The sequence below is a fragment of the Panthera leo genome, chromosome D3 (genome assembly GCF_018350215.1).
Source record: "Panthera leo isolate Ple1 chromosome D3, P.leo_Ple1_pat1.1, whole genome shotgun sequence".
NCBI lineage: Eukaryota > Metazoa > Chordata > Mammalia > Carnivora > Felidae > Panthera > Panthera leo.
The window spans coordinates 53,549,260-53,576,907 of NC_056690.1; the positions used below are offsets into that span (position 1 = coordinate 53,549,260).

A 27,648-nucleotide genomic window follows, 5' to 3' on the forward strand; every position below is an offset into this window, starting at 1 on the left:
AACAAAAAAGTAACAAATTTCTAGGCTGTGCCAGGCTGTAAGACAAACAATTCACTTTATGTCAAGGTACTATTTAAGCAGAGTACCTCACCATGGTGATGATAATTCAAAGCCAGGTATGGGCTCAAGGAAATCTGTAGTGCAAATAATTACCAACCTACAATAACTTCCTCCCCATCTTTCAAGTGAGTCATGGGCTGACTAACGAATAAAGAGAATGAAAGACTTCTGCATTCAGAATCCCATTTTATCAAGGAATAATGAATTCAGTGGTTAGACACGGTACAGATCTATTTCAGATCTTAGCCAACAGCTACAGCTTTGCTGATGTAGACACTAAAAATTAACAAGAAATTCTTTACAACTGGTGCTTTTACCACTTCCACTCTGCAATTTAGCAGTCTTAAGTTATTTCTGGGGATTATTTCTGTTTGAATACTGATCAAAATTAAATATTTTTAAATAAAATTGGACTCTTCCAACAGTCTTAAAGATGTTCAGGGTGGAGACATGTGTTTGTTCAACACATATTTACTGAACGCTTACCATTTGCCAAGCAGTACCAGAAATTAAGGGGTCAGGGAGGTTCCTTTGTAAAAACCAAAATCCTAAAGCAGCATAAACTACCTAAAACATCAGAAGTACTTTTGCAGATCATTAGTGAAGCCTCGTTTAAACTCAGCTGATAATTCTAAAAATAGACTCTGAACCTAGCAATATGAAAACACTAACACAAGATATCAATCTGCACTGACATTTCTTAGTTGACTGTTGTTCACTTAAAATAGACACACGTTTCTTTAAAGCACAAACAAAAGTTAAGCATTATGCACCACATTGTAGGAAAGGAAAATTAGGAGGAAATGAGGGAATCAGGGAAGGAAGAATGTAGCCAATTAAATAGATTTTTTAACCTAATCAGTAAGGAAACTTATCTAATGAAATTACAGACTAAAAGATCAAACCATAAATAAACAGCCAGGCAACATTATTAAATTTCTGAAAATTAATGATTTCAGAATACATAAGGTGAATGTGAAATGAATCTTTACTGAAGAATTCTATCATGTGGGGCGCCCGGGTGACTCAGTTGGTTAGGTGTCCAACTTTTGATTTCAGTTCCGGTCGTGATCTTACAGCTCCGCACTGACAGCACAGAGCGTGCTTGGGATTCTCTCTCTCCCTCTCACTGCCCCTCTTCTGCTCACGCACTCTCTCGCTCAAAATAAGTAATTTTTTTTTTAATTCTCTCATGAGGAAAAAAGGTGAAAAGTATTTGAACTATATGTTTTATAATTATCCCCAATTTCCTTGTGTTTTCACAATTAAAATACCTTCTGAAATTTCAACTTATTTATGAAAGGAAAATGATTCTGTAACAAGCAGGAGAGAAGGATACACTGTGGGAAATGAATTTCAAAGATTTCCAAAGCTAGAGCATATTTTCAAATCAATAAACAAGGCACCTTATAATTCTCTACCTTAGGTCTCCTGATTCAAATAAAAATAAAGTCCAATTTCTCTTCCTCTGAGTCAAACTAGAAATTGCATAAATCATAATTTCTGAGGTATTAGCGTAATTATCAGGAAAACAATATATATAACATGGTTTCAATAAGGTCACATTAACACTAGCAAACCTCAAATATTTAAAAATAAAACAAGACCCAATATTTCAATCGAGATTATAGCACCAAGTTTCATATACCTACTTCAGTGTAACAATATTACAAAGAGACTTTTCTAGAAAAATGCTATATAAAATGTTTTTAAATCATTGGCTAACATGCAAGGTTATCTGCTTTAATCCCTTTTACTGATCTGATTAAGCAAATTACAATGTATCTTTCTAATAATTAAAAACACTAACAAATTTCAGATCAACCTATAACTCAGTCACATAGTCAGTGCAGATTCACAAAGAAACACATGATCCTGGTTGTCTTAAAGGATGTATTTGTCCATTCTGTCCATTTCTATTCTGGAGGAAAAAAATTCTTCACCATGACAGCCATCTCCACTCCAGTAAAACATGATGCTATAAACAAGTTAATCTAGTTTTTAAAAAGTAAGATTTCTTCTATGAAAGATCAAATGATATAAGATGATTAATTTAGAGAGGTAAACCTGTCAAGCACTTAACTTTTTTTCACCCACCAGTTGCGGTATTTGTCAGAAATAAAGTTCCCAGGGTCCAGAATTACCTAAGATGTATATTTAAAATGAACCAGAATCAGAATCAGAATCTCAGGTGATGAAACGTAGGAAATAAGTTTGTTTATGCAAACCACCTTAAGCACATTCCTGTTTGAAAACCACTGCTTGTAGTAACTCTTTAAAAATAACATTTGTAACAAGCAAAAAATTAGAACGTCCTTTTACATCAGTTTAATTATATTAAATAAATCCTCTTTACACAGCTTTCTAATTCATGCACAGTTCATTCAGACATGGAAGAATCTAAGTTTACCTCCTAGTATAATGGTATCACACGATGATTTGGTCGAATCAAAGACTTTTACACACTCGAGTAATTAATCATGAAAACATAGATGCAAGCAAAAAGCCATATTTATTATGCCTCTGGAGAAAAAAACAAGTTAATTACAAATTTCAGATTTAAAATTACTAAGTATGTTTTCCTAAACATTTCGCCACGCCACGCAGCCAAAAATATAACTGCTGACGAACACCCTTTAAGCTATCTTTCCTATTTTAACTGAGGGTTTTTGCTGTGGCTTTAAACTAAACTTTGCCAAGTTTTGATATGACTAAAAACAAGTATGCTGATGAAACATAACAAATCAAGTTGGCTCACTGCAGGATTTATATACTAGAGAAAAATAAAATTGGGGTGTTACCTGAAATTCCCCAGTGAATCCAAGACATGGGATAAAAATGTCCAGTACTAACTGGAGTAAAGTCTTAATTTTGCAAAGGCGTGTTAATGGTGGTGTAGGTATCCTCGGAAAACCTACTTTCAACGTTGAATCAGCCTGATCTTCACCATAAATCACAATATTACCTGTATAGTACTCTCTTTGCTACTATGCTGACAAAAGGCAAAAATGGAAAAAAATAGTCTTTTAAATATTAAATCACTGTGTCCTCCATGAATTAAAAAGAGGAAAGAGAAGAGAAGAGAAGAGAAGAGAAGAGAAAAGAAAAGAAAAGAAAAGAAAAGAAAAGAAAAGAAAAACAGATACAGAGGGAAAAGGGGAAAAAAGGATGACAGAGATGACAGGGACAGGCTGTTCTGATTAAACTGGTAAACTGCAGTCTGAGGCAGTGGTAACAACAGCCAGCTCGGTCTAAAGCAGCCAGGAAAACTGACCAGGAGAATAGTGCACAAATCAATGCTCTTGGGAATTCCCAAAAGTGACCTAGGAAATCCAAGCTCTAGAAAAATCACTGCAATGTACCTCTTTCCACTGTCTCCCTGCAGTCTCCCCATCCACCCCCACACTTACTTAAGACAAACATGAAACGCAGGCTTGAAAGGGAAAGGAAGTCATAAAAGGCAATGTGGGGGTGGGGGGACAGGTGGAGGAACAGGTCTGCCCCTAAGCTGGGTGAGCAAGGGTGCTGTGGAGGTTAACATAGCATAACTGAGTGTAAGAGGCTATTAGAAGTCTGACCAGTCTCCCAAGCAAAGCACCTTCTCCAGCCTTAACAGGTGGTCATCTACCCCCAGATTAAAAACATGCTTATGAAGCACTTATTTCATTGTTTACTGACAACTCAGAATGCTGTGGTTTCTTAAAATCTGCTTCATGGGGCACCTGGGTGGCTGAGTCGGTTAAGTGTCCAACTTCGGCTCAGATCATGATCTCCCGGTTCGTGCGTTCAAGCCCTGCATTGGGCTCGTGCTGATGGCTCAGAGCCTGGAGCCTGCTTCAGACCCTGTGTCCCCTCTCCCCCACTCATGCTCTGTGCCTCAAAAATAAACATTAATTTTTTTTTTTTTAATCTGCCTCTTTGTAACTAAACTACTTTTATGGCTATCTGACGCTATCCAAAAAAGTTTCATCTCTCTTCTACGTGGTCTTCCTTTAAGGTGAAGAAGACAGAGCTCATATTTCCCCCAAACCATCTTCCAGGGCAACAATGATCAGGTCCTTCAACTCACGCACAGTGGAAGAGTCAGATACCCCAAGCTGTACATTTCAGCTCTGCCAGAAAACTACTTCAGCTCTTCCAACAACAACGTGTGAGACTTCGGACAGGTGACAACCTTTGGGAGCCAGTCTTGCCTTCTCTTTCTTTACAAGACTATTCCATTAGCATGGGGCTGGGGGTGTGGCAAGGACAACTCTATGAAGCTCCAACAGTGAAGCAGTGGGCTACATTTGGGATCTTTCTCCTGTAACTTCTTTCTTTGCACAAAGATTTGGTTCCAGAGACACGAAGGCCTCTGGGTCCAAGGTTCCCACGGCCCCGGCCCTTGAACAGAGGAGCAAACCTAGAGGCTCCAGTGGGGAAACAGGCAGCCATAGCTCTGACCGCCAGAGAGCCTAAGGCCTACAAAGCCAAGTGTCCTGATAAGCCTTGTAGTATATCCTCTGATAAACAGGCTGGCCACACGATGGGCTAGGAAACTACCCACTGTATATAATAACACTGCCTCAAGAGAAAAATCCATCCTGTTCCCAGCTAAATTCCAACTGGTATTTGGAATACCTGCCACACAGAGACTACAAACCTAGATTAGGAGTTCCCTTTTAAAAGTATCCACAGACGTGGCTATTTTTACCTTCAATAAACATTAAAAGGCAGTAATGGTAAACACTGCTGCAGAATAAATACATCATTTACCTCGTTCTGCCACATTAACAGACCTCAAATGTATTCATGGAAGAATAACATGAAGAATGGTATTTAGCATTGTCAGATTTCTAATTTTTTTTTTAATTTTTTTTTTTTTTAACATTTATTTATTTTTGAGACAGAGAGAGACAGAGCATGAACAGGGGAGGAGCAGAGAAAGAGGGAGACACAGAATCTGAAACAGGCTCCAGGCTGAGCTGTCAGCACAGAGCCCGACGCGGGGCTCGAACCCACGGACCGTGAGATCATGACCTGAGCTGAAGTCGGACACTTAACCGACCAAGCCACCCAGGTGCCCCAGCATTGTCAGATTTCAACGAACAAATTTTCTCTTCAAAAATACCTAATTTCGGGGTGCCTGGGTGGCTCAGTTGCTTGTGTCCGACTCTGGCTCAGGTCATGATCTTGTGGTTTGTGGGTTAGAGCCCCACATTGGGCTCTGTGCTGACAGCTCAGAGCCTGGAGCCTGCTTCAGATTCTGTATCTCCCTCTCTCTCTCTGCCCCTCCCCCATTCACACTCTGTCTCTGTCTCTATCTCTGTCTCTCTCTCTCTTTCAATAATAAACATTTAAAAATTAAAAAAAAAAAAACAACCTAATTCCCACAGGCCCCTAGGATTTAGATTCACATATACTGAAACAACATAGTGGAGTTACATATGCTGTTCAAGGATGGCAATCTGACTGTGGTAGGCAGTCTCTAAGAATGCCTCCTATTCCCTTGATTGTAGACCAAACTGAGTGGCTCTTTTCTGAGAAAACACGGCAAAAGTGATGAGGTTGTGAACTGCCCTATGGAGAGGTCCATGTGGCAAGAAGTGAGGGAGGCCTCCAACTAACAACCTGCAGAGAACTGAGGCCCTCACTCCAACAGCCCTCAAAGAACTGAATCCTGCCCAAACCTACATGGGTGAACTTGGAAGGCTCCCCAGTGGAGCCTTCACCCACAACCCTGATCAACCCTCAATACTCTGTAGACTCGTGAGAGAACTTGAACCACAGGCATGCAGCCACACCATATCCACATTCCTGGCCCATAGCAACTATGAGATAATACATATGTGTTCTTTTAAGCCCCTACATTTTGGGGTAATTCACAAAGTTATAGATAACTAATATGCTGACCAATCCAATTTTCTCTACTGTTCCTAATTCTCAGCCCAACCCTCCATAAACTCCCAAGGTGTCTCACATCTAACATCCCAATGGTATTGATTAGTCAGCTGGTAAGAGAACAAAGAAGCCGCCCTACCAACAGAAGGGACTGAATTAGAAACATTCAGCCACTCAACAATTCTTTAGTAAGCCTCTAGCATGCACCAAGGCAGAAACCAAATCTCTTAACTTAGTTTAGGAAACAGTTCACTCTATACTTAGATTTGATCAAATAAACTGAGCCCCTCACTCTAAACAGATAACTCAGACACCTACCTAATCTAGTACGAACTCCCTCAACCTCCTTCTCCATATTCATCTAATTATCTAATTTTTTGCTACAGCAAACATCTTTATGTCCTCTCTTCTCCCATCTCCAAAACTAATGTACCTATACGCTTTATCCCACTCTACCTGCTCTAATTCCAATCCTGCTCCCTTTAATCCATTCATAGTGGTACCGCCTAAATATTTCTGAAATGCAAATCTGATTGCGTCACTCTCCCACTTAAAATTTAAGCTCAATGGTTTGACATTGTCCTCAGGCTAACGTCCAAGTTCTCTTACCCAGTTTACAAGGATCACTCCGACTGGACCCATGTGTATCTCTCTGGCTCCAGCCCACACTCCTCTCTGTACTCTATGCTCTAGCCCCTAACTTTTTTTTTTTTTTAACTTTCCATTTCCCCCTCACCTCTTAGCTTTCAAATATTCCAATCTAGCACGAAATATTTTTCCCCCAAGCCAATCGTTTAAGTACCTAACTTAAGCTTCTGGCCGCAGCTTCATCTTTGTCTTCTGCATAATGCCTAAATTAGTTTAGTGCCACCCCACAACCAGTGCATCCACAACAAATGGCATTTCACTCTACTCTAGAATAGTTATTCTTCAGTTGTGAGGATTTCTCACGGGTTATATGGTCTATGAAGACAAGGACCTGTGGATCCTGTTCAATGCTGAACCACAGTGTCCTGTAGAGACAAACATTTGCAGTATGAAGTCTTCCTAGACCACATGTTATAATCCGTTCTCTACTTACCTCCTACTTACCAAATTGGGAATTCTTCTAAGCATTAACCCATTGCAACACTTGTCTTGCTAATCATCATTTTTCATTCATTCATTCACTCACTCACAAAGGCCTCACTTCATTCCTATGATCTCTCTCTCCCTTCATTTTCCTGTTCCTATTTCTCCACTTGCCCTAAGTTGTGAGATTTCATCCATGGCTATCTTCTCTTCAGCTTCCACAAGCTCTCCTTGAGTGGCCATCCAAACTTCCCATGATGTCAACCACATTGACTGCCTATGTGAGACTGGGGAATGAATAGGGTAACAGAGCCTTTTGGGAAACTTTTCAAACTACACTTAGGCCTCCTCCATATTTCGATTTAATCCTTAGCGCCCCATGTTTACCAGTAACTGACATGACGAGTTACTTCTACTTGCAGGAGTTAGTTTTATCACTCAGGTGTGTTGGGGGAGAAATAGGTAAGTACCATTTACGTATATGCTGAAGACAGCCAAATCTCTTTCTTGTTAGACGTCTCTCCTAGGCTCTAAGTTCTTATTTGCGTCTTCCTACCTACTGACATGTTCTTCCTGGATATCCCACACTCTCTCTAAAGAGTTAGGATATCCTAACTCACTCTCTCTAAAACCAAAATAGCTCCCTCAAAGCACATGCCTGTCTATACCTCCTACCAGCCACCTAGCTGTCTAAGCTGGAATACCAGCATCCTCCTAAAGCCTCTCTCTTGCCTTCAATGTCACTACTCACATCCTCTCAACTCTGTCTGGATCCAACTATGACCTTGATCAGGTTCTCATATTCTACTTTCTGAGCTACTGACATAACTTCCTACCTGGTCTCCCTGCCACTGGTTCTGCCCTTTATCAATCATGCTCCATGCTAAAAGAAATGCTCTAAAACAAAGGATTGCATCATTCCCCTTTTCAAAACTTCTGATGTTTCCTGCTACTCCCAGGACAAAAATTTGAGCCTGGGATCAGTGACCAGCAAAGAAAGGCCCGGAGGGAAGAAACCACTGACACCAAGACCCAAATCAAAAGAAACCCTAAAAGGAGCCATGTAGGTCAGAGAACTTGGTGAGGAAAACACCAGTGGACCTTTGACACACAAAGCAAACTTCAACAGCTCAAAAAGAACACAACCAGGCTCACACAGCCAGGGCCAGGAGGCTAAAGGGCTATGATAAGAAAGCTGCAGGGCAACTTGCCACCTTCTGAGCTAGCCAAGAGGAACTCAGGCAAGGAAAAAAAAAAAAATTAAATGGGCATCAATGTTAAACATTCAGGAAAAATCAGGAGAAATACAACTACAGGATAAATGTATAAAAGCTTTGAAAATGGATACCATTGTAAGAAACAACTGAGACGATTTCATATGGAAAAAAAAAAACTGTGAAAGTAATCTATAAAAATTTAGAAAAAAAATGTCAGGGGGCTCTCAGCAATGACCTAACTAAGCCACCGTCTCCCATAACGCATACCCGTGCACACAGACCCCCACACTCTGACCACCCATCAGCTACACCAGAAGTAGCAGAGCTCACAAACCGCCCAGAGGCCCGCTAACAAAGCACTTGCGGGTAATTCCTTAAAGGTACCATAGGAATTCAGACCAAAGTGCCCCAACCAGATTCCACCTCTACTCAAAGAATAAAACAGCCTGTCAGCATGTCTAGGAAAGGTCGGAAGCTCTGGTGAGTCAAATAGACAGTGAAACCCCGTTCCCAAAGGAGTTATGCAATCTTCTCCGCCATACTACCCCACTAATTATAGGTACATCAACTCTTTTTCTTAATCATAGACACTTTGATAAACCTGTGCGAGTCAAGTCCAGCTTCTCTCTGCCAGGAATTTTTGGGTCCTCGACACCAAAATACTGGCTGACCTGCCACTCCACATCCTAAGTGGTAGCCGGGTGGAAATACTTCTGTTTTTAAGTACCTTTGCCCATGCTGTCCCATTGCTTAGTCCGGAAAACTCTCAATGGCCTGCTCCAACCACCAGCTCCTTCTGGATATCCGTAACTAGCCCACACTCCACAAGGCATGCTTTCCAAGGACTGGCTATAGCTCTTTCCTGATGTTCATCCCATTGTAGCATGAGGGAAGTAACTGAGTCTTAGTCATCTATCTTCTGTGCCTCAAACAATGTCCAGCCTATGTGAGATACTCCACTTGTGTTTACTGAATGAACTTGGAAGTCAGCTCATCTTCTCCTTTGATACTATAGCAGGAAAATAGAAGTACGTTGTGTTGGAAGTTACAATGGAAACTGTTTCATGCTAAATGGAATTTCACTGGCAATCCAGCCAGGTCAAGACCTTGGGGGGAAACTGCACTCATCTTTTTGCAATCCTGCACAAAAGCAGAAAGAGAATGAGAAACAATTAATGGCTCCTGACTCTACCAGGTGGGCTAGGGGAAGCGGTCTATGGACTTCCTGGGGGGGTAGTCTGCAGACCAATTTCCCTTCTACTAAAGTTCATGATATAAAGACTATCCCTGTATTTCCAGCATGAATTAGAAATTTCAAGGAAAACGTTTCAAAATATTCTTAAGAATAATGAGCATAGAGTTTGATGGAACTCATTGTAGCTTAACACCCATTAGCCAAAAAAACTGTTGAACACCAGAAAACACTGGAAACGAAATAGATCAGGCTGTCTACAACTGTGTGGTACTACACAGAGGGAAGAGAGAGAGGGAGGGAGAAACACAGGTAAAGAAGACTGAGGAAGAGGAACTAAAAATGACAGACCGATTGCCTGGGGGAAGGCGCATGACAAAAATAGGTCTCTGGACATAAAAGGCAGGAAAATATAATTAATGTCTACTCAACAAGTTGGTGTGGATAGGAATAATATGGGCTTTTTAACAGAAGAGATTTGAAACATTTATTTAAGATCAACAAAAAGTACCCTCTTATACAACATGTATTTTAGTCACATGAAAATTTTGCCCCAAGATGTAATTCAGGCTAAAAGATTAATTCTTTCGGGGCATCTGGGTGGCTCAGTCGGTTACGTGAGCGTCCGACTCTTGATTTCGGCTCAGGTCATGATCTCATGGTTTGTGGGTTCGAGTCCCGCATCCAGCTCCCCGCTGACAGTGCAGAGCCTGCTTGGGATTTTCCCTCCCTCTCCCTCTGGTCCTCCTGTCCCTTCTTTTTCTCTGTCTCTCAAAATGAATTTAAAAAACTTAAAAATAATTAAATATGAATTATTTCAAGAAGATTCTCTGTACACCTCATGCAAATTAGTTAGTTATAAGAACCTAATTAGTTTGGGGTACATCTCATTAATAAGAAACGTGTCATGAAATGGGAAGTATTCATAAGCATCTCTGTAGCATACCAAAGTACCATGGTTATCTTAAAAATCAACTTGTGCACTGACTGTTGCATTGTGAGCTGAACTAGCCACATTTTACATAAACTATCATTTTTATTTTAGAGAACTGACAAACTATGGTTAGATTCCTGTGTTTGACCTACATTTTCCAAAAATGAACAAAGTGAGCCGGACACTTCAAAAAAAAAAAAAACAAACAAAACAAAACTGACAGTATTTGTTGCCAATGGTAAAATTTGAGCTTTCAGGCAAAAATGTGAATTTTGGAAAACTGCTTCCCAACACTTAAAAGAAAAATAAGACTTTTTTTTTCCTGCTAAATAATACTTGGTTTGGGAAACAGACGATATAATAAATTGATAGTACTTTGTAAGTTTTGATTTTCATTCTTAAGTACTTTGTAAGTTTTTATTTTCATTCTTAACTGGCTTTAATCAACTTTTTTAAGTTATAAATTATAAGACCCACAAAAACAGTAGTTTAAACTGTGTCAGCCTAATTGTCTGTATGAAAATTGCCAAATTTTTTATGACATACCATAATGTTATGGCAAACATTAAGTATATAAGTGAGAAAAATGTATTAGTATATCACATCAACTGAATTCTAAGAATCTACAGATTCAGTGCACCAAGAAAAAGGGATGACTAAGAAGCAACAGCTGGAATTTATTTCCTTTGGTTAGATTTTTGAGTAACCTAAGTTCAACAAGTTACTCAAAATACCAAGAAACAAAACTGTTGCCTAAGTGCAAAAAAAACTTTTTTCTCCAAAACCTCTCAAAGTTAAATATCTGATAAAATAACATCACCCAAAGATTTCCAACCTTTAAAGAGAGAGCTACATGACAAAGTAAAAATTGCTACAGAATGAAGAGTTTATTATTTTTTAAATTTATTTTGAGAGCATGCATGCATGGGGGAGGAGCAGACAGAGAGGGAGAGAGAGAATCCCAAGCAGGCTCTGTGCTGTCAGTGCAGAGCTTGACGCAGGGCTCGATCCTACAAACTGTGAGATCATGACCTGAGCTGAAATCAAGATTCAGACACTTCACCTACTGAGCCATCAGGTGCCCCGGTAAGAGTTAACTTATAAGACTTCCAAAATGGCAGAAGATTTTAAGAACAGCCACCAAATATTTTGGTTAACTACTCAAATCCACCGAGCTATCGCTGTCATTTCTTCTACAGGTTTCCAGGGGATTTTATTCAGCCTAAGGAAAAAACTGCATCAAAGGAAAATAATATTTTAAAATATTCACACCTCTTCAAACTTTAACCTAAACTTCTATTTTGGGATACATCAAGGTTTCAACAATTTATGTCTTCTCAAGCATCATTATCTGAGTTTAAACATCTTACTTGAATCCAAAAATTTAATCAAGAAAAAAATCATACAGTGATCCTGTTTTAGGAAATAAAACCGTCTCAATAAGGTTTGCTTCTTCCCTCTCCCCTGAAAGTCATTAATATAATCTACTATTGCACAGGACAATATCCTGATAACAATTCCATCTCAAAATTTTGCAGTTGTTTTCACTGTATAAGAGGCCATTCATTTTTGCCTGAACCAGGGAGAAATGGCACTGGCTCAAAAGCCTACCAGTGTCTAAAAAGAAATAATAGGAGATCCACATTAATACTAAGTTAACATTAAACTCATATTTTACACTAAATACACTAACATTAAATACATACCATAAATATTTAACATTAACTACATAATAACCAGGAAAAACCCAGAAAAAGTTTGGGAGACACGATGTGTTTTAATCCCATATGAGGTTCCTAGGTTTTAGTCACTAGAATGCCACATTGACACCTTTTCAACCAAAGGGGGCTGAGTAATTAGAATATATAATAAGCCAATTCAAGTAGATTATTAAGAAGGGTATTTAGGCCAAAGGCCCAAAAAATGATAAGTAGGATAAAGTTAAACTACAAACTATCCCACAAAATTGTTGTTTTAATCGTTATTTTATCTCAGAAGTCATCCTAACAGGTAGCAGACTCTACCTACCCTTGAAAAGCAGACAAAATAATGGAGCATTGTTTTCATAAGAAAACTCATCGCCTAAAAATTCCTGAAGTATGTGGCACAGATGTTCACTGGCCCCATTCTAAAAAAGTGACCTAGAACACTTGAAAACATACATTCTTGAACTCAATCACATTCGCTGGTGTTGGTTTCTCCATCATATTTTTACAATCAGCTATTATATCTGAGAGTGTGTGAATAAAACTAAGATTAAGCACTGAGTTTAAGCTTAAAGGACCCGGTATTAAGTGAATAACGCTGTCATGAATACTCAAGAAAGCAACCAGGGCATCCGGGGTCACCACACCTAATTTTGCTGTGTCCGTTTAATGCAGTCTTCAAGTTATTCAAACGTGCACAAACGAAACCCACTCACGTACCAAAGCCATGCCCCCCAAGCAGTTTATCTGACACTCCTGAAATAACATTTCAAATAAAACGCTTTCTGCCGGGCCCCTGTTCGCACGCCTTCCAAATCCCGTAAGTGAACATCCTCCGTTTCCTTCGGCGTGACCGAGAGAAGTGAGGGTGTGTCTCTGTGCTTACCGATGCCTGGAGCCACATAGACGAAGTAGAGGCAGGACGAGGAGAGGGAGAAGAAGAAGATGAAGGCAAGGAGGGAGCGATTGGAGACCCGCATCATCCGCTTGAGCACAGACATCTTCCTGTTCCCGGCCAGCAGCTCGGGCTGCGTTCTCAGGCCGGACTTGGGGGCACCATCCAGGCCCTAAACTTCCACGAATGTGCCAAGAATAGCGAGACTGCAACGGGGTCCGCGTGGGGAGGCTCCGGGGGAGGGCCGGGGCGGGAAAGAGGAAAGGGGAGGGAGGCAGCGCACGGAATGAATGGGAGGCCGGAGAGTCGGGGGAGGGGAGGAGCGGGGGGGGGGGGGAGGCAAGGCGGGGGTGGGGGGGGAGGCAAGGCGGGGTGGGGGCCGGGGACAGCAGGACCTGAAGAGGCCGAGGAAGGGCAAGGACGTGCGCCTTATCCCCCCCCCCGGCAGCGGCGGGAGGAGGGGCTGCAGGTGGGGAGAAGCGCGGGCTGCACGCCGCGGCGCCCCTGCGGAGAGGGGCAGCAAAATACAGCACGCCCGGGCTACCCGCGTTCACCGGGGTGCGGGACGCGAAGCCCCCGCGCTCCGGAGGCTGCCCGCCTGCGCTCGGCAGGCCTGCGCCGCCGCCTCGTCCGGGCCGCGGCGTCTCGTGCCTGCGCGGGGCTAGCGTGGGCGCCGGGGCCGCAGCCGGCGCGCGCGACGCGCGGGGGCCCGCGGGGGCCCTGGGGGCCGAGGAGCTGAGCGCTCGCGGACGCGCAGCCACCTCCTCATGCCGCGCCGGGCCCCGGCGCCCCGCGGCGGCCGCGGGAGCCGAGCGCAGGCGAGGGCGGCGTCCCGGCTAGCGGCGAGCGCGCTCCGACCCCGGCTCCTGCCACCGCCAGCTGCCCGCCCGGCCGCAAGGGCGGCAACCGCAGCAACATTACCGCCGCCCGCCCGGGGTCAGGCGCCCCCGCCGGCGCCGCCCCCCCACTCCGCCCCCGGACACCAGGCGTAGAGCGACCGGGAGACTCGCGCTGCGGGCAGAGCCGGGGGCCCGAAGAGGAGGAGGCCGGGCGCCGTCGGAGCCGCGTCTGGATCGCAGGAGGGGGCGGGCCCGAAAGGGCGGGGAAGAGGCGGAAAACCGGGACCGGCGGGCGCACCCGGAGGCCCCCGCGGGGCTCCGCGCTCGGGCTCGAAACTGCAGGCGGCGCTGCCCGGGCACCGGAGGAAACCTGGAGGCCCCCACCCACCCTCTCTCCTCCCTTCGCCCGAAACACCGCGCCTCCTGATTGGCTGGCGCCGCACCGCGCGGAGCAACCTGCCCCCACCTCGCGCCGCGACCTGGGCCGCCGCTGCCTCCTGCGTCACCGCCGCCCCCGCGAGCCCGGGGACCCCGCGCCCCTCGGCGTTGAGGGACTGGTCTTGAGCTTCGGGTACGCCTCCCCCTGGAGATCGATAAAGAAGTATGATGTACCTGGAGGAAAAAGGGTATCTCAAGGAGGGGACTTCAATGGTGTAATTTCCTCCCAAAATACCACGCTCCGGGAACAAGGGTTTTTCCAGTCCCAGATTAATGAAACCTTCCATCTCGCACTTCTTATAGAAACATATTGTCAGGATGTGTTATGGATCTGTGTATATATCCCTTGTAATGGGACTTGCCCTCTCATCTGAAGGTGAGCACTGGGTGGTCCTACGGTAGCTATACCCATTCAGGCGTGGCGGAAAAGACTTCCGTGCAGTCAACTGGCCCTTGAGTACTGCAGCACCAACCAGCTTCAGTAGGCAAATTGTTTTAATCCCCCCTCCTAGGCCGTGGTCTCCCTTTTGTTCAAAAGCTGCTTCTTCCTGCTAGCTAAGTGAAGAAGTCCGGATCCTTAGCTATGTCACATTTTCCAACGTATGTGAAGGTGTTTCTATTTCAACCAATCATGTAGGAAGTGGTTGGATGCACCCTACCGCCATGATTTGCTCACTATTTCCAGATGCGGTGGTATTGAACCATCATTTGATTGCCAGCAAATTTGGTACCTTCTTAGCAAGATACCCAGGCCTTGGATCGTCTCTTAAATAGTACTATGTTCCGTGGAGCCTGAAACATCTGAGTTTATAATTCACTAAGGCCTTTTATTAACTGTGAAATTCATAGCAAGCTACTACCCTCTGCAAGCCTCTTTTCTCGGCCCCCAGATGATGGGTGTGACCTTGCAAGGCTGTGGGGTTAAACCGGATAACTGTAAAATGCCAAACACGATGTCTGGCACATAAGAGATTCCCTCACATCCCATTGGACGCATGACTGAATGAAATCGCCAAGTTCAAATTCATTTTTTAACATTTTGTTTTTTGAGATACTTACAAGTTACTCAACTTCTCTGGTTGATTGGATATTTAATGTGAAAGGAAATGACACGATTCTGTAACATTTTTAGATGCTTAAGGGAAATGTGAAATACAAATGGCGCCCCATTAAATACAAGATAAAACTCGCTTAAAAAAATACCTTTGCAAACGAAAGAAATCCATGAATGTTGAGGAAGCAAAGTTGTAGTTTCTCAGATCCTGCTGACTTTTCATCTTATTTGCATCAGTTCAACTGCTGGCTTAGCAACAGCCAGGTCTCAGGTGAGGTTGGCTTTTTATTAGGAAACTTTATCATAAAACGAAGAGGGAAGTATTAACATCTTAGAAATTGATTATGAATCTTATTTTAAGAAATCTGACGTCTATGTATAGATGTGCCTGGCTGGCATAGATTACTGCCACTGGTATCTCTTTCAGGTTCACTACAGTACTTGTTAAAACTGGTTGCTAAGAGAGTAAATCTTAAAAGGCTCACATCACAAGAAAAAGAAAATTTGTATTTATGCATGGTGACAGATGGTAACCAGACTTATTGTGGCGATCATTTTGTAGAGTATACATATATCGAATCATTCTTTGTACCTGAAAGTAATATAAGATTGTATGTGAACTGTACATCAATAAGAAAAAAAGTCCATTATAGAAAAATTAAAAAAAAAAAAAAAAAAAGACTAGTTCTAAAAAGAAAAAGACTGGTTGATTCTCCTCTGGAGTAAAGCAGCGTACCAGAAAACCAGCTTAGTTGGTGTGCCTGTTACCTCTTTTATCACCACTCACAAAGAGCGTCAGCAGCCAAGCCTCTGGAGCCAGGGAGCCGGGGGTCGAATCCCAATCACTGATCAAGTGACCTTGAAGTTTACGTAAGCTCCCTGTGCCTTCATTTCCTCATCAGCTAAAGAAGATAATCATACTGCCTATTAGGGTTGTTGTAAGGATTAAATTAAATGAGGTAATGCCTCTAAAGAGCTTTGGGGAGCCTGGTACCTACTAAGCACAACAAGAATATTTGTTAAATTTGGTTGTTGTTTTTTTTTTAATCTCTTTTAGATCACACTCTGCCAACAGTAAAGAGTGATGCCGGTCTCTTCCTGTTTAAATACCAAATTTCCTACTGAGTCATCCATTAAGTTTCCAGTAGTCTGAAGGATGCCTCAGGGTCTCAGCTCATTTGTAAAGCAATAATCGATGAAATACTTAGAACTGAAGAAATGCTAACCAAACCTTTTCAAGCCCAGATTATCAACTGACACTTCTTCACGAGCCAGGTAAAGCCCACAGCAGAGGAATGACCTTGCAGAAAGTTTAATTTTATAATATCAAGGTTTAATTTTATAACATCAGTAAGACTTTAAACTTATAATAAGACAAAACTTAACAATAGTAAGACATAAGTAAATTTCATTTAACTGCTTTGTTTTACATTTATTACTACCAAGTATTCCTTCTATTATTTTCTGTTTATGAGAGCCCCCTGCTCTTAAATATCTGCGTGTCAAACTGAATAAGTTAAAACTAATGGTTTTCTATTTATATTAATCAGAAATATATTACTGAGATTGTGATTACAACAGAATAGAAAAATGTACTTGTTTGATGAGGTGGGTGACATTTTACTTGGTCTGTGCTGAGTGAGGATAAACAATATCCATTAAGGGTTTGGGATTTGCTCACAACCTTGGTAGCATAAAAATCTGTAAGGTTTTTTGTTTTTTGTTTTTTTCCTCTAAACTGGGTGGGGGTGGGGGTGGAGGAATGCATGAAAGCACATAGAATCTTACTTTTATGGTTGGTTAAGGTTCAGACCTCTATATTACAATCACTGATTAAATATGGTAATTTTATATATTTAAACACATGGTCTCAGCATCTGATATTCAGTTAAAGAAAATTGTTGGGTTGATGAATTATGCTTAGATACTTGAATTTTTTACTTACATTATTGGGGTGTAGATTGTATAAGAATTAGACTTTGGTGTGATTTATGAAATGGAATATATATTCTAAGATATTGTTGTGGCACAGATGCTTCTCTTAAATAAAGCCCATTTTCCCCACTGATTTTCATTATAAATACAGTCAGAGTTCTGCTGAGAAAAATCAGCAGATCTTTCTATATCTTATTTAGGTTGTATTAAATAAATATTAAAATAAGTGTCTTACATTTGAAAGCAAACAATCACTTTAAAGGCAGATTTTAATAATCTTATATATATGAAAAAATACAAGCTGTAAGGTGATACTGTATTGTGGTTAACATTTAAAAGGAAAACCATCGTAGTAATAACAATCTCTACTTCAGCAGTTGACCCAAATTTCCTTAACCCTTTCATCCTAAATCCAAAATCATTCTTTCCCATCATAAGAATGCCCTATAGCGTTTTCAAGTATTCAAACCACCTTTCTATCATTTTCACAACATCCCTTTGGGGTACGTTTGGCAAGTATTATTATGTCACTAAAGCTCAGTAAGGTACAATATCTGGCCTGAGGTCACATGGTAATAAGGTAGCAGAGCTGGGCAGAGAGCCAAGATGTTATCAGCCTCATTCAGTGCCCTTTCCACAAACCACACCTGCTCCAGTTTTCACAGGGATTATGTTGTCTATGGGGGCAAATGTTTTATTTAATGTATTTTTAAAAATTTTTTTCTAGAAATCTTTCAAACTATCTTTACTAATTTTGTCTCATATCTGTGTCACAAAGCATATAAATTATGTTTATAGTTTATAGCATAAAGCATAAAGTTAAGGCCCATCTGTCTAGTTAAAGCAATTGATAGGTCAAAATGAAAAATTAATAGATTGTGTTTGCTTTATCCATTTTTTTTTCCTCAGCATAATGTTGGTTTATTCAACAGATTGCTAGTTTTGCTTTAAAGAGAACCTGAGCTGCCAGCCAATGCCCCTAACTAGCCTCTAGGCTGCCTAGAAAAAAAAAAAACCTCCCCATGGCAGATGAAATAAGAATATGTTCAGAAAACTTGAGGTTGGAGGTGGAGGAACAGACAATGAAAAGCAAAGACGGGAGACAGAGAGCAGCTGGGTCACATAAAAGGTAGCGCCTTGTGCCTTCCATGGGAAAGGGTGTTATTTAAGCACCCACCAGGGTGAAATGTAGGTTTCCTCTTCCTGTTTGAGGCTTCCACCACCCAGGTTCCCAGAAAGCTAAGGGAAATCACAGTATCAGCACACATAGAAACAGATGCAGAGGACAAGTGGGCATTATACATACCAGCTGATCAATCCCACCCTAGAGAGAGGGTCCATAAACCTGGCTACTAAACACACAAAGCAATAACCACATTCCCAGAACCGCCTTGAATTCTAAACAGCAGTTAGTCCTGGGTAACTTTGAGACATATCTTTCTTATCGATACACACATACACACACGTTAAAAAGAAGGAAGAAAAAAACACTCATTACTTGACACAGTTCATTGAATTTTTTAAAAAATCATTTCCTGTACATGATTCTATTTTGATGACATACAGTAGTACCCCAAAACCTTGTACAAAAACAAGGCAATAAATAATTATTGAATGAGTCAATCAACATTACTTTTAACCTTTTACGTGATTACATATATTCCTTTGAGTAGTGTAACAAGGAGTACAAGTTAGTTCACTTTAATTTACCAGGAGCATTTTATCAAAAGAGCCATCTTCATAGGTGAATGAATCATAAAAGTAGAAGATAAAATGCATAGATAAAAGCTAGGATATTATTAAAATGTTCTTCTATCATATCAAGAATCCTATAACCTGTGGCAGCCAAAAGCAATCAAAAATATAGAATTTAAAATACAGAATAAACTTTTAATGAAGGACATTCATAGGCAATTTTTTATCCATTTTTTTTATCCTATGTGACATCATAGGGCTCACAGGATTTTCTCCATCTATTCTTTTAGTGACTAACTCATCTATTCTTTTAGTGACTAACATAATTTTAGAGTTTAAATGGATAAATGTTGAAGTGAGAAAGAGGATTCAAGTAAATTTGATAAAGGATTTCAGTGCTTCTGTGCCTGAGAAGAGAATTTTGGAATACTGAGGTCCTGACTTAAATTAAAATTCACACGTTCATAGTCACAGGAAGGATTTAAGTTACCATACAAGGGATGTAAAAAAATAAATAAAATAATCATGGTAAAACACTAAAAAAAAAAAAAAAAAAAAACCCAAGGGATGTAAAAACCTAAGTTTAAATATATCAGAGCTAACCAAAAGAAAGAAGCCAGTCTTGGGGCACCAGGATGACTCAATCTGTTGAGAGTCTGACTTCGGCTAGGCTCAGGTCATGATCTCGTGGTTTGTGAGTTCCATCTGTGCTTGGGCTCTGCACTGACAGTGTAGTGCCTGCTTGGAATTCTCTCTCTCTCTCTCTCTCTCTCTCTCTCTCTCTGTCCCTCCCCTGCTTGTGCTTGCTCTCTCTCTCTCAAAATAAATTAAAAACTTAAAACAAACAAACAAACAAAGAAGCCAGTCTTTTCAGGTTAAAAAGTATGAATAACACCAATTCACCATAACCAATAAGGAATGCCCCAGAAATGCAAAAACCTAGGCAAGTTATTAGCATAACCCAACATATTAGACCAAAGAAAAGAAATTTAGTATATTTTTAAGTAGGTGATTGTATAAATATACTACAATTTGATTACCTATCCTATTATTTGTGAATGAACATTGCTTTGCAATTGGATCCAATTACAAATAAAACTAGTATAATGCACACATTATAAACTATTATAACACACACATATTTGTGCATTTCTGTTGGCTATATTCCTACTAGTCAGAATTCTTGCTTCATGATATGAGTGTGCTCAGATTTCACAAATAATGGCAACTATTTCCCCAAAATGGTTCTATCAATTTACATTCCCACTAGTAGGGTTTGAGAGCTCAAGTTCCTTATGTTCTCACCAACACTTGGTGTAATCAACCCTATAAATATTAGCATTCCAGATAGAATGTAGTGGTGCCTCATCTTGGTTTTAATTTGCACTTTCCTAAGGACTACCAAAAAGATTGAGCAATTTGTCATAAATTTATTGGCATACAATATCTTGTATAGAGGCTAGAAAAACATTTGATACAATTAAGCAATTTCTGATGTTAAAACTCTTCATAAAATAGGGATAAACAGAAATGTTCTTATTTTTAAAAGACCAAGAAGCATCAGTATGATTAATATAGAATTATCCTCATTCAAAATCATGAAAAAGACATGGACTGGCAAGAATTAAGCAATGCACTTGGATGAGAATATGAAGAGGTAAAAGTAGTGGAAAGAAAGTGAGAAAAATTATTGTTATTCATAGGTTTGTGACTACCAGAAAGTACTAACTGGAAAACCTGTTTCTTCTAATAGGATAGATCAGTAAAGAGCCAATGAAAACAATATATGCACACTTACCCAGTTCAGCATGGAGATTAATTCCTAGGAATCAGAGCTCTAACAGTTAGTTATATGAGGTTCTATAGTTCCTATGGAGAAGTATTTTAAGTATTGTACTGAAGCAATTTTTCAATCCTCGCAGCTTTTAGCAATATTTAAGATGTCCCTCAAAATGTCAAAAGAAAAAACTCCTACCAATCCTCTAATTTTCTGCTTCCTCAAGCAGTTCCTTGAAAGTATCACAAGTTTCCAGAAAATCTGTCTTCTAACCTAGCTTCTGGTCCTCCTTTTTCCTTTGTAGTAGATACAGCACTGTGTAGCACCAAAACTTTGTTAGTCGGTTTATGTCAAAATTATTTACTAGAGCTCAAAATGCAGGAGAGGTTAAAGCAGAGAAAACAACACCCATTGTAGAAACACTCATCTCAGGAAGGCTGGGACATCACTCACTCGTTATGTTTGGTAGCAGGTAGTCCTCTAGAACCTCATGGGCTGAGCATGTGATGGCACTCGGAGCATAGAGAAAAAGCCTATTAACAGGGCAATATGATGTATTATTAAATATGTAAATGTACTGTTATTCATATAGCATATTCTATCTTTGAAAATATCATAAGGACAAATAGCAAATGGGAAATGTAATGTACCTAACTATATTACAAAATGGATAAAATTCAATCAACTCATCCCAAATATTAACCTGTGAGTTAACCACAGCCCAACTAGCTGGGGCATTATCAGAGCCTAATTGACCTAGGGGAGAGGGAATACCAAATTCCAGTCAGCTCTAGCCTTCCATGTGGCCTAAGAGAATATCCAGTTCCAGCCTAAGACATCAGTTGATCTATCAAGTTCCCAAATTGATCTATAGATTCAGTGCAATCCCAATAAAAATCCCAGCAGGTTGTTTTATGGATATCTACACACTGATTATAAACCGTATATGAAGAGTATACCTCTGTCTCAAAATAAGTAAATAAACTTAAAAAAAAAAAAAAGTAAGAAATGTGTAAAGGAAAGTGTGCTTTTCTGATTAAAACAATTGCCTTGGGGTGCCTTGGTGGCTTAGTCCGTTGAGCATCAGACTTCAGCCCAGGTCATGATCTTGCTGTTCTCAAGTTCAAGCCCCGCATCGGGCTCTGTGCTGACAAGCTCAGAGCCTGGAGCCCACTTCAGATTCTGTGTCTCCCTCTCTCTCTCTGACCAGTCCCCACTCTCAATCTGTCTCTCTCTCTCTCTCTCAAAAATAAACATTAAATAAATAAATAAATAAATAAATAAATAAATAAATAAATAATTTGCTTCCAGAAAAAATGGAGACCCAAAAGAAATGAGAAATGGAATGGATGGTGGCGCCTAGGTGGCTCAGTCAGTTAAGCGGCCAACTTCAGTTCAGGTCATGTTCTCATAGATTGTGGGTTTGAGCCCTGTGTTGTAGCGGGGGCCCGCTTGGGATTCTCACTCTCTTTTCACTTGTTCCTCCCCTACTCATGCTTTCTCTCTCTCTCAAAATAAATAAATAAACTTAAATAAATAAATATGTGTGTGTGCACACATGTGTGTGCATATGTGTATATATATATATATACATATGTGTATGTATATATGTGTATATATACACATATATGTATATATGTGTGTGTGTGTATATATATATATATATATATATAAATGGGAAGGATGGATGAATTCAGTATTACAATGATGTGGACTCTCCCCAAAGGTGACCGTGAATGCTGGAGAAAGACCAAGTTAAAGAGTTACAGTCACTTATCCCAAAAATAAATGGTTTGAGACAGGACACACAGCAGTAAACGTGCTTCCAAAGCAAAGGACAACTCCCTATCTATATATATCTATACATATAACCAATTATGTTCCTAGCATTCTTCATCTGACAAGCATGAAAAATATGGTTATTGTCAAGGTGAGAAAAAAGATTAATCTATCCTTAAATAAATGAAGTCTTTCTTCAGGAAGAGGTAAGGTAAACAGGAAGTATTTCCAGACTAGTCAGCTAAAGCGTCTGAGGTGGAGAAGGTCAGCTCTCATAAGCAAGACTTGCCTTCCTAGGTGGAAATGCTTGCACTCGGCGTGATACCCCTTTGCTTACCCAGAGCACGGGTGTGTACAGACAATACTAGACACCTTTGAACACACTAACCTCCTCAGGACTACGTGTACTAGATAGGGAATGATTGTTCAGTGTCTCTCCAGGCTCCACAGCGACTTGGGAGAGCCAGTGTACTAAGGAGAGGATATGAAGTGACTTCAGGTAGAGTCCTTGGCTATACGATCTTCACCCCTGGTCAAATGAAAAGCATCTGTCGGGCTTTTGTTCACATAATTTGCAGCAACTGGCAATTATTACTGAGTTATAATTGGTTTTGCCTCTGGTCCTGCTGTGAATTTTCTTCAAATAACTTCCATTTTAAAAAGTCCTTATTTTTGCTGTATGATAAAGATAGCTTAAAATCCCACCTTACCAAAACAATATGCATTAACTGTGAAACTGATAGTACAAAACAACAAATAAATTTTACTCCACCACATTTGACATACCGGTCATCCCCAGACCCCATAAGTCTTTAAACGGTTAATGGTAGAATAATCTTAGCAATGTGAATTGCGTTGTGATTAATAAAGACATTTAATTTTAAACATTCCTGATTGAGTTCTGGGTCTGCTTGTAAAATAACCTTAAAATCTCTTGGGAGCCTTTATCATGTATGGCAGTTCTGAAGAACCATGCTATGCAGTGGAGAGGGAATACTGATCTGATGAAATAGAAGTCTCATTAAAATAAGGTGGGAATGACTTTTTTCCTACTTCTAAGAAAAACCTTTCTGGTAAGCCCTTCTCCACTCCCACAGAGAGAGGGGCTAAAACAGTAAAAGGAGACATGTAGCAGGAGGTAACTTGTTATAAAAAGGCTAGGCTGGCAAAAGGTGATTTCCAGTTTAACCGAATGAAATAAAAATAGCTCTTCAGGGGCACCTGGGCAGCTCAGTCAGGGTTAAGTGTCAGACTCCTGGTTTCCACTCAGGTCATGATCTCATGGTTGGTGAGTTCAAGCCCCACATCAGGCTCTGCACTCACAGCACAAGGACCCTGCTTGGGGATTCTCTTCCTCTCTCTGCCTCTCTCTCTCTCTCTCTCTCTCTCTCTCAAAAATAAAGAAACATTAAAAAAAAATAGCTCTGTCACCTCTTCCTCCTGAAATCAACTGTAAATAAGAGTAATACAAGAAAAATCTTCAATGATGCAAGAAAACACCTAAGATTCTGAACAGTTACATATGAAGGAAGCCTGGGAATATTGTCATGGAGAATGCTGGAAGAGGATCCCTACTCAGACCGTTTGGGACAGAGCTCTTGGAGCCCTTGGAAGGAGAGGTGATAGCTAGGCTGCCTGAGGGGCTTCTCTCACCTCTTCTGTCGTGTGGCAGGGGAAGTGTCCAACCAGCAAAGCACAGACGCACTATGTCCGTAAGAAGCAGTGTATCATGGGGAGGCAAAACCCTGGATGACCTGCAACCCTGAGCTGCCAGCTTCTAGAAACTGCACAGTTGTGAAAGCTAAGGCAAAGGGAAACATCCTGGAAAATTGTATCATATAGAGATTCGTGAAAAACCAGTGCAACTGCTAAGCTGGATAAGAATTACGCCACAGGGCAAAGTGGTAAACACTTTCTCAGGCAGCATCTTGTAATGCAGCCGTTCCGCGGGGGCGCTCCCTGGCCCTTACCTGCTACTCCACTGGGAATAACTCCATTCCAAACAGAAATAGTCAAGAAGGGGCCGCCATAAAACACAAGAAAAACAAGAGGAAAAAGGACATGATGTAAGGTAGGCAGATAACCACACACCAGAAAAATTATACCATAAATGAGATCAATATAGATTTTTTTTAATTCCAAAGAATTTTTATACACACATACACACTTACCTGGGATAAGTGTAGAGAATTTTACAAGAGCTCAAGGAAGCAGGTGCAAAATAAACCGGCAGAGCTCAGGAGAAAAATGAAAGAGAAGAATAATACCATCACAAAAATATCCATATGGAGAGCAGAAATAAATGAATAACAGATATTGGTGAAAATACAATCAGAGGTGTGAGGTAACAGGCTTGAGAAAACTGAGCAAAGTGAAATAGTAAATGAAAAAGTAGATGTGAAAGACAGGTGATAGATGTGTTAGTTTAGATGGGGGATTCCTTTCATGTATGCATATATCAAACCACCATGATGTACACGTTAAAGATACTATAATTCTGTTAATTAAACCTCAGTAAAGCTAATATTAAAAAAAGATGCCAGCAGAATTCATCAGGTATTTGGTATTGCTGAAGAAGAAAACAGAATAAATGCAACAGAAAAAAAATTCAAAAATATAGTTGAACAAACTAAAAACAAAGAATATCTCTATTCATTATAGATTTTTTTGGCTTTGTTTATTCCTATCAAGTCTTGCATTTGATTAATCAAGTTTGATTTCATTGCCTTTTCTCCTTTACTGTTTCCTACATTCTATTTCTATTACTTTATTGATTATCCTCAAATTTTTAACATGCATATTAAAATTTTAATTATTGTTTTAAATATTTATTTTGAGAGGGAGAGGGAAAGAGAGAGAGAGCAGAGAAGTGGCAGAGGGAAAGACAGAGAATTCCAATCAGGCTCCACACTCAGCACGGATCCCAACATGGGGCTCAATCCCACCACCCTGGGATCATCACCTGAGCCTAAATCAAGAGTCGAACACTCGAATGACTAAGCTACCCAGGCGCCCCCAAATTTTTATTATTCTTAAGTAATTCTAAAATTATCAGTGTCTCCTCAAAGATCCAAAGCAATTTAACTTTTCTCCAAACAGCCTACATTCCATATAATATGCCATGCCTACCATTTTATCTTTATTGCTTTAAACCCCATCAAATTTCTTTATTTTGTTTTTTTTTTTCAAATTCTCATTTAAATTCTAGCTAGTTAACATATAGTGTGATATTGGTTTCAGGTGTAGAATTTAGTGATTCATTGCTTACATACAGCAGCCAGTGCTCCTCCCAAGAAGTGCCCTTCTTAGTACCCATCACCCATTTAGCCCATCCCATCACCCACCTCCCCTCCAGCAACCCTCAGTTTGTTCTCTATCATTAAGAGTCTCTTATGGTTTGTTTCTCTCTCTCTCTCTCTCTCTCTCTCTCTCTTTTCCCTTTCCTTATGTTCATCTGTTTTGTTTCCTAAATTCCACATATGAGTGAAATCATATGGTATCCAAATTCTTTTTTTTTTAAATTATAGTTGCTGCAGCTTTTAGGATTAATACTTCTGTATTTTTTTCTAAGATGTTTTATCCATTTCTCTTCTTACCATGGCTTCTTACATCAGCTGTTTCATCTAAGTTCATTTTCCTTCTTGCTCAAATACATCCTTTATAGTTCTTACAGCAAGAGTCTGTGGTCTTAAACCCTCAATCATTGTGTGTATAAATACGACTTTACTTTGCCCTCAGTACTAAATGATTACTAGCCTGGCATAGAATTATAGGTTGACAATTATTCTTCCTTCAGCCTTTGAAGGAATTGTGTCATTGTCTTATGGTACCTATGGTTGCTATTTGACTGATTATCATTCTTTACTAGATAATTTTCCCTCCATCACCGTTACAATTTTCTCTCTTTGGGGATGTTCTGTGGTTTCATTATTATGTGTTTGAAATATGTTTTTATTTAGACTGCTAGGGAATCAGTGTGTAATGCCTTTCTTAAATTATGAAAAATTTGCAGTCATCAGTTCTCTGAATATTGCTTATTCCCCATCCTCCCTATGTGCTTCTTCAGGAATTCTGTTTGGCATATGTTGAATCTTCCCATTCCCCCTGCCTGTCTTTTAATTTCTCCTGTGGTTTTCCATCTCTTCATCTCTGAGTTAGAGCCTCAGCAGTACTCAATTCAGTTATTGCATTGCTTCTCTGTTCTTCTTATTGATCTTTTTCAATGTGTTTACAATGGAAGGGATGCCCCTGTCTTGTGAACTCAGAGACCATCGTACAGGAGGTTGAAGGCTTAAGTCAACATGTTCAAAGTGCATGCCATGTCCCAGAAGGCAAATAAATACAGACTAATCAACACTGATCAGTATACTCAGTACACAGCAAAAAAGAAAGTCTCTTCTGGACATCCAAGCAAAAAAGATCAAATCATTACAGCAAGGAAAACAATTAACTGGATCCAGACTTCTCCACAGGGGTGTTGAATTCTACATTAATTTCCAGAAGTCACCAGGGAGAAAAAATATCATGCAATAATTTTATATCCAAAGAAATTATTGCTTAGCATAAAGGCAACAGATACTTTCAAACATGGAAGAAGTCAAATAGTATGCTTCCCATGAACCCCTTCTTGAAAAACCTTCTGTACAGAGAATGTCAGCTAGCAAAGAACTGAATAAAGAAATGACAGTAAAGGAATGATGTAATCATTGAGTCAATGCAGACTACTATCAACTAATAAACTCCATTACCAAAACAATAGAACAGAATATAAATTCAGAACTAAATGAATATAGGAATTCAATATATATATTAAAGTGCTCTTTTGAAGTCATAAGAATGGGCAAGATTAGTCATTAAATGGTGAAGGAACAATACTAACATCTGGAAGGAACTAGATCTGCTTAATTTTTTACACTAAAAATGCCCGGGGTTCGAAGCTTTAAACATGAAAATATAAGAACTGACATTGCAAAACTACTAGAAGAAAACAAGACAAATCTCTTGACTGTCTCAGAATGGGGAGGATATTCCTAACAAAGACGTTAAAAGAAATGATTGAGAACTGTTACCAAGCAAATATACATTTTCTTCATTGGAAATATTCCATAAGCAAAGTTAAAAATCAATGACAATCTGAAAACAAGTATCTGAAATGCATGAAAGAGACAAAGGATTA

General features: G+C 40.1%; 1 protein-coding gene across 4 annotated transcripts in view; it reads right to left on the reverse strand.

Annotated features, from left to right (window-relative positions):
* Positions 1-13,225, reverse strand: part of B4GALT6 (beta-1,4-galactosyltransferase 6) — a 97,366-nt gene extending 84,141 nt beyond the window's left edge. The window contains exon 1 of one of the 4 annotated variants that reach the window (XM_042910317.1): positions 12,947-13,223. In XM_042910317.1, coding sequence (XP_042766251.1) covers positions 12,947-13,061 — 115 coding nt within the window. In that variant the 5' untranslated portion in view covers positions 13,062-13,223. Of the gene's footprint in view, positions 1-2,470; positions 2,591-8,955; positions 9,335-12,946 lie in introns of those variants that run through there. The other 3 variants (XM_042910315.1, XM_042910316.1, XM_042910318.1) reach the window with 3 other exon arrangements.
* Positions 13,226-27,648: the final 14,423 nt, after the last annotated feature.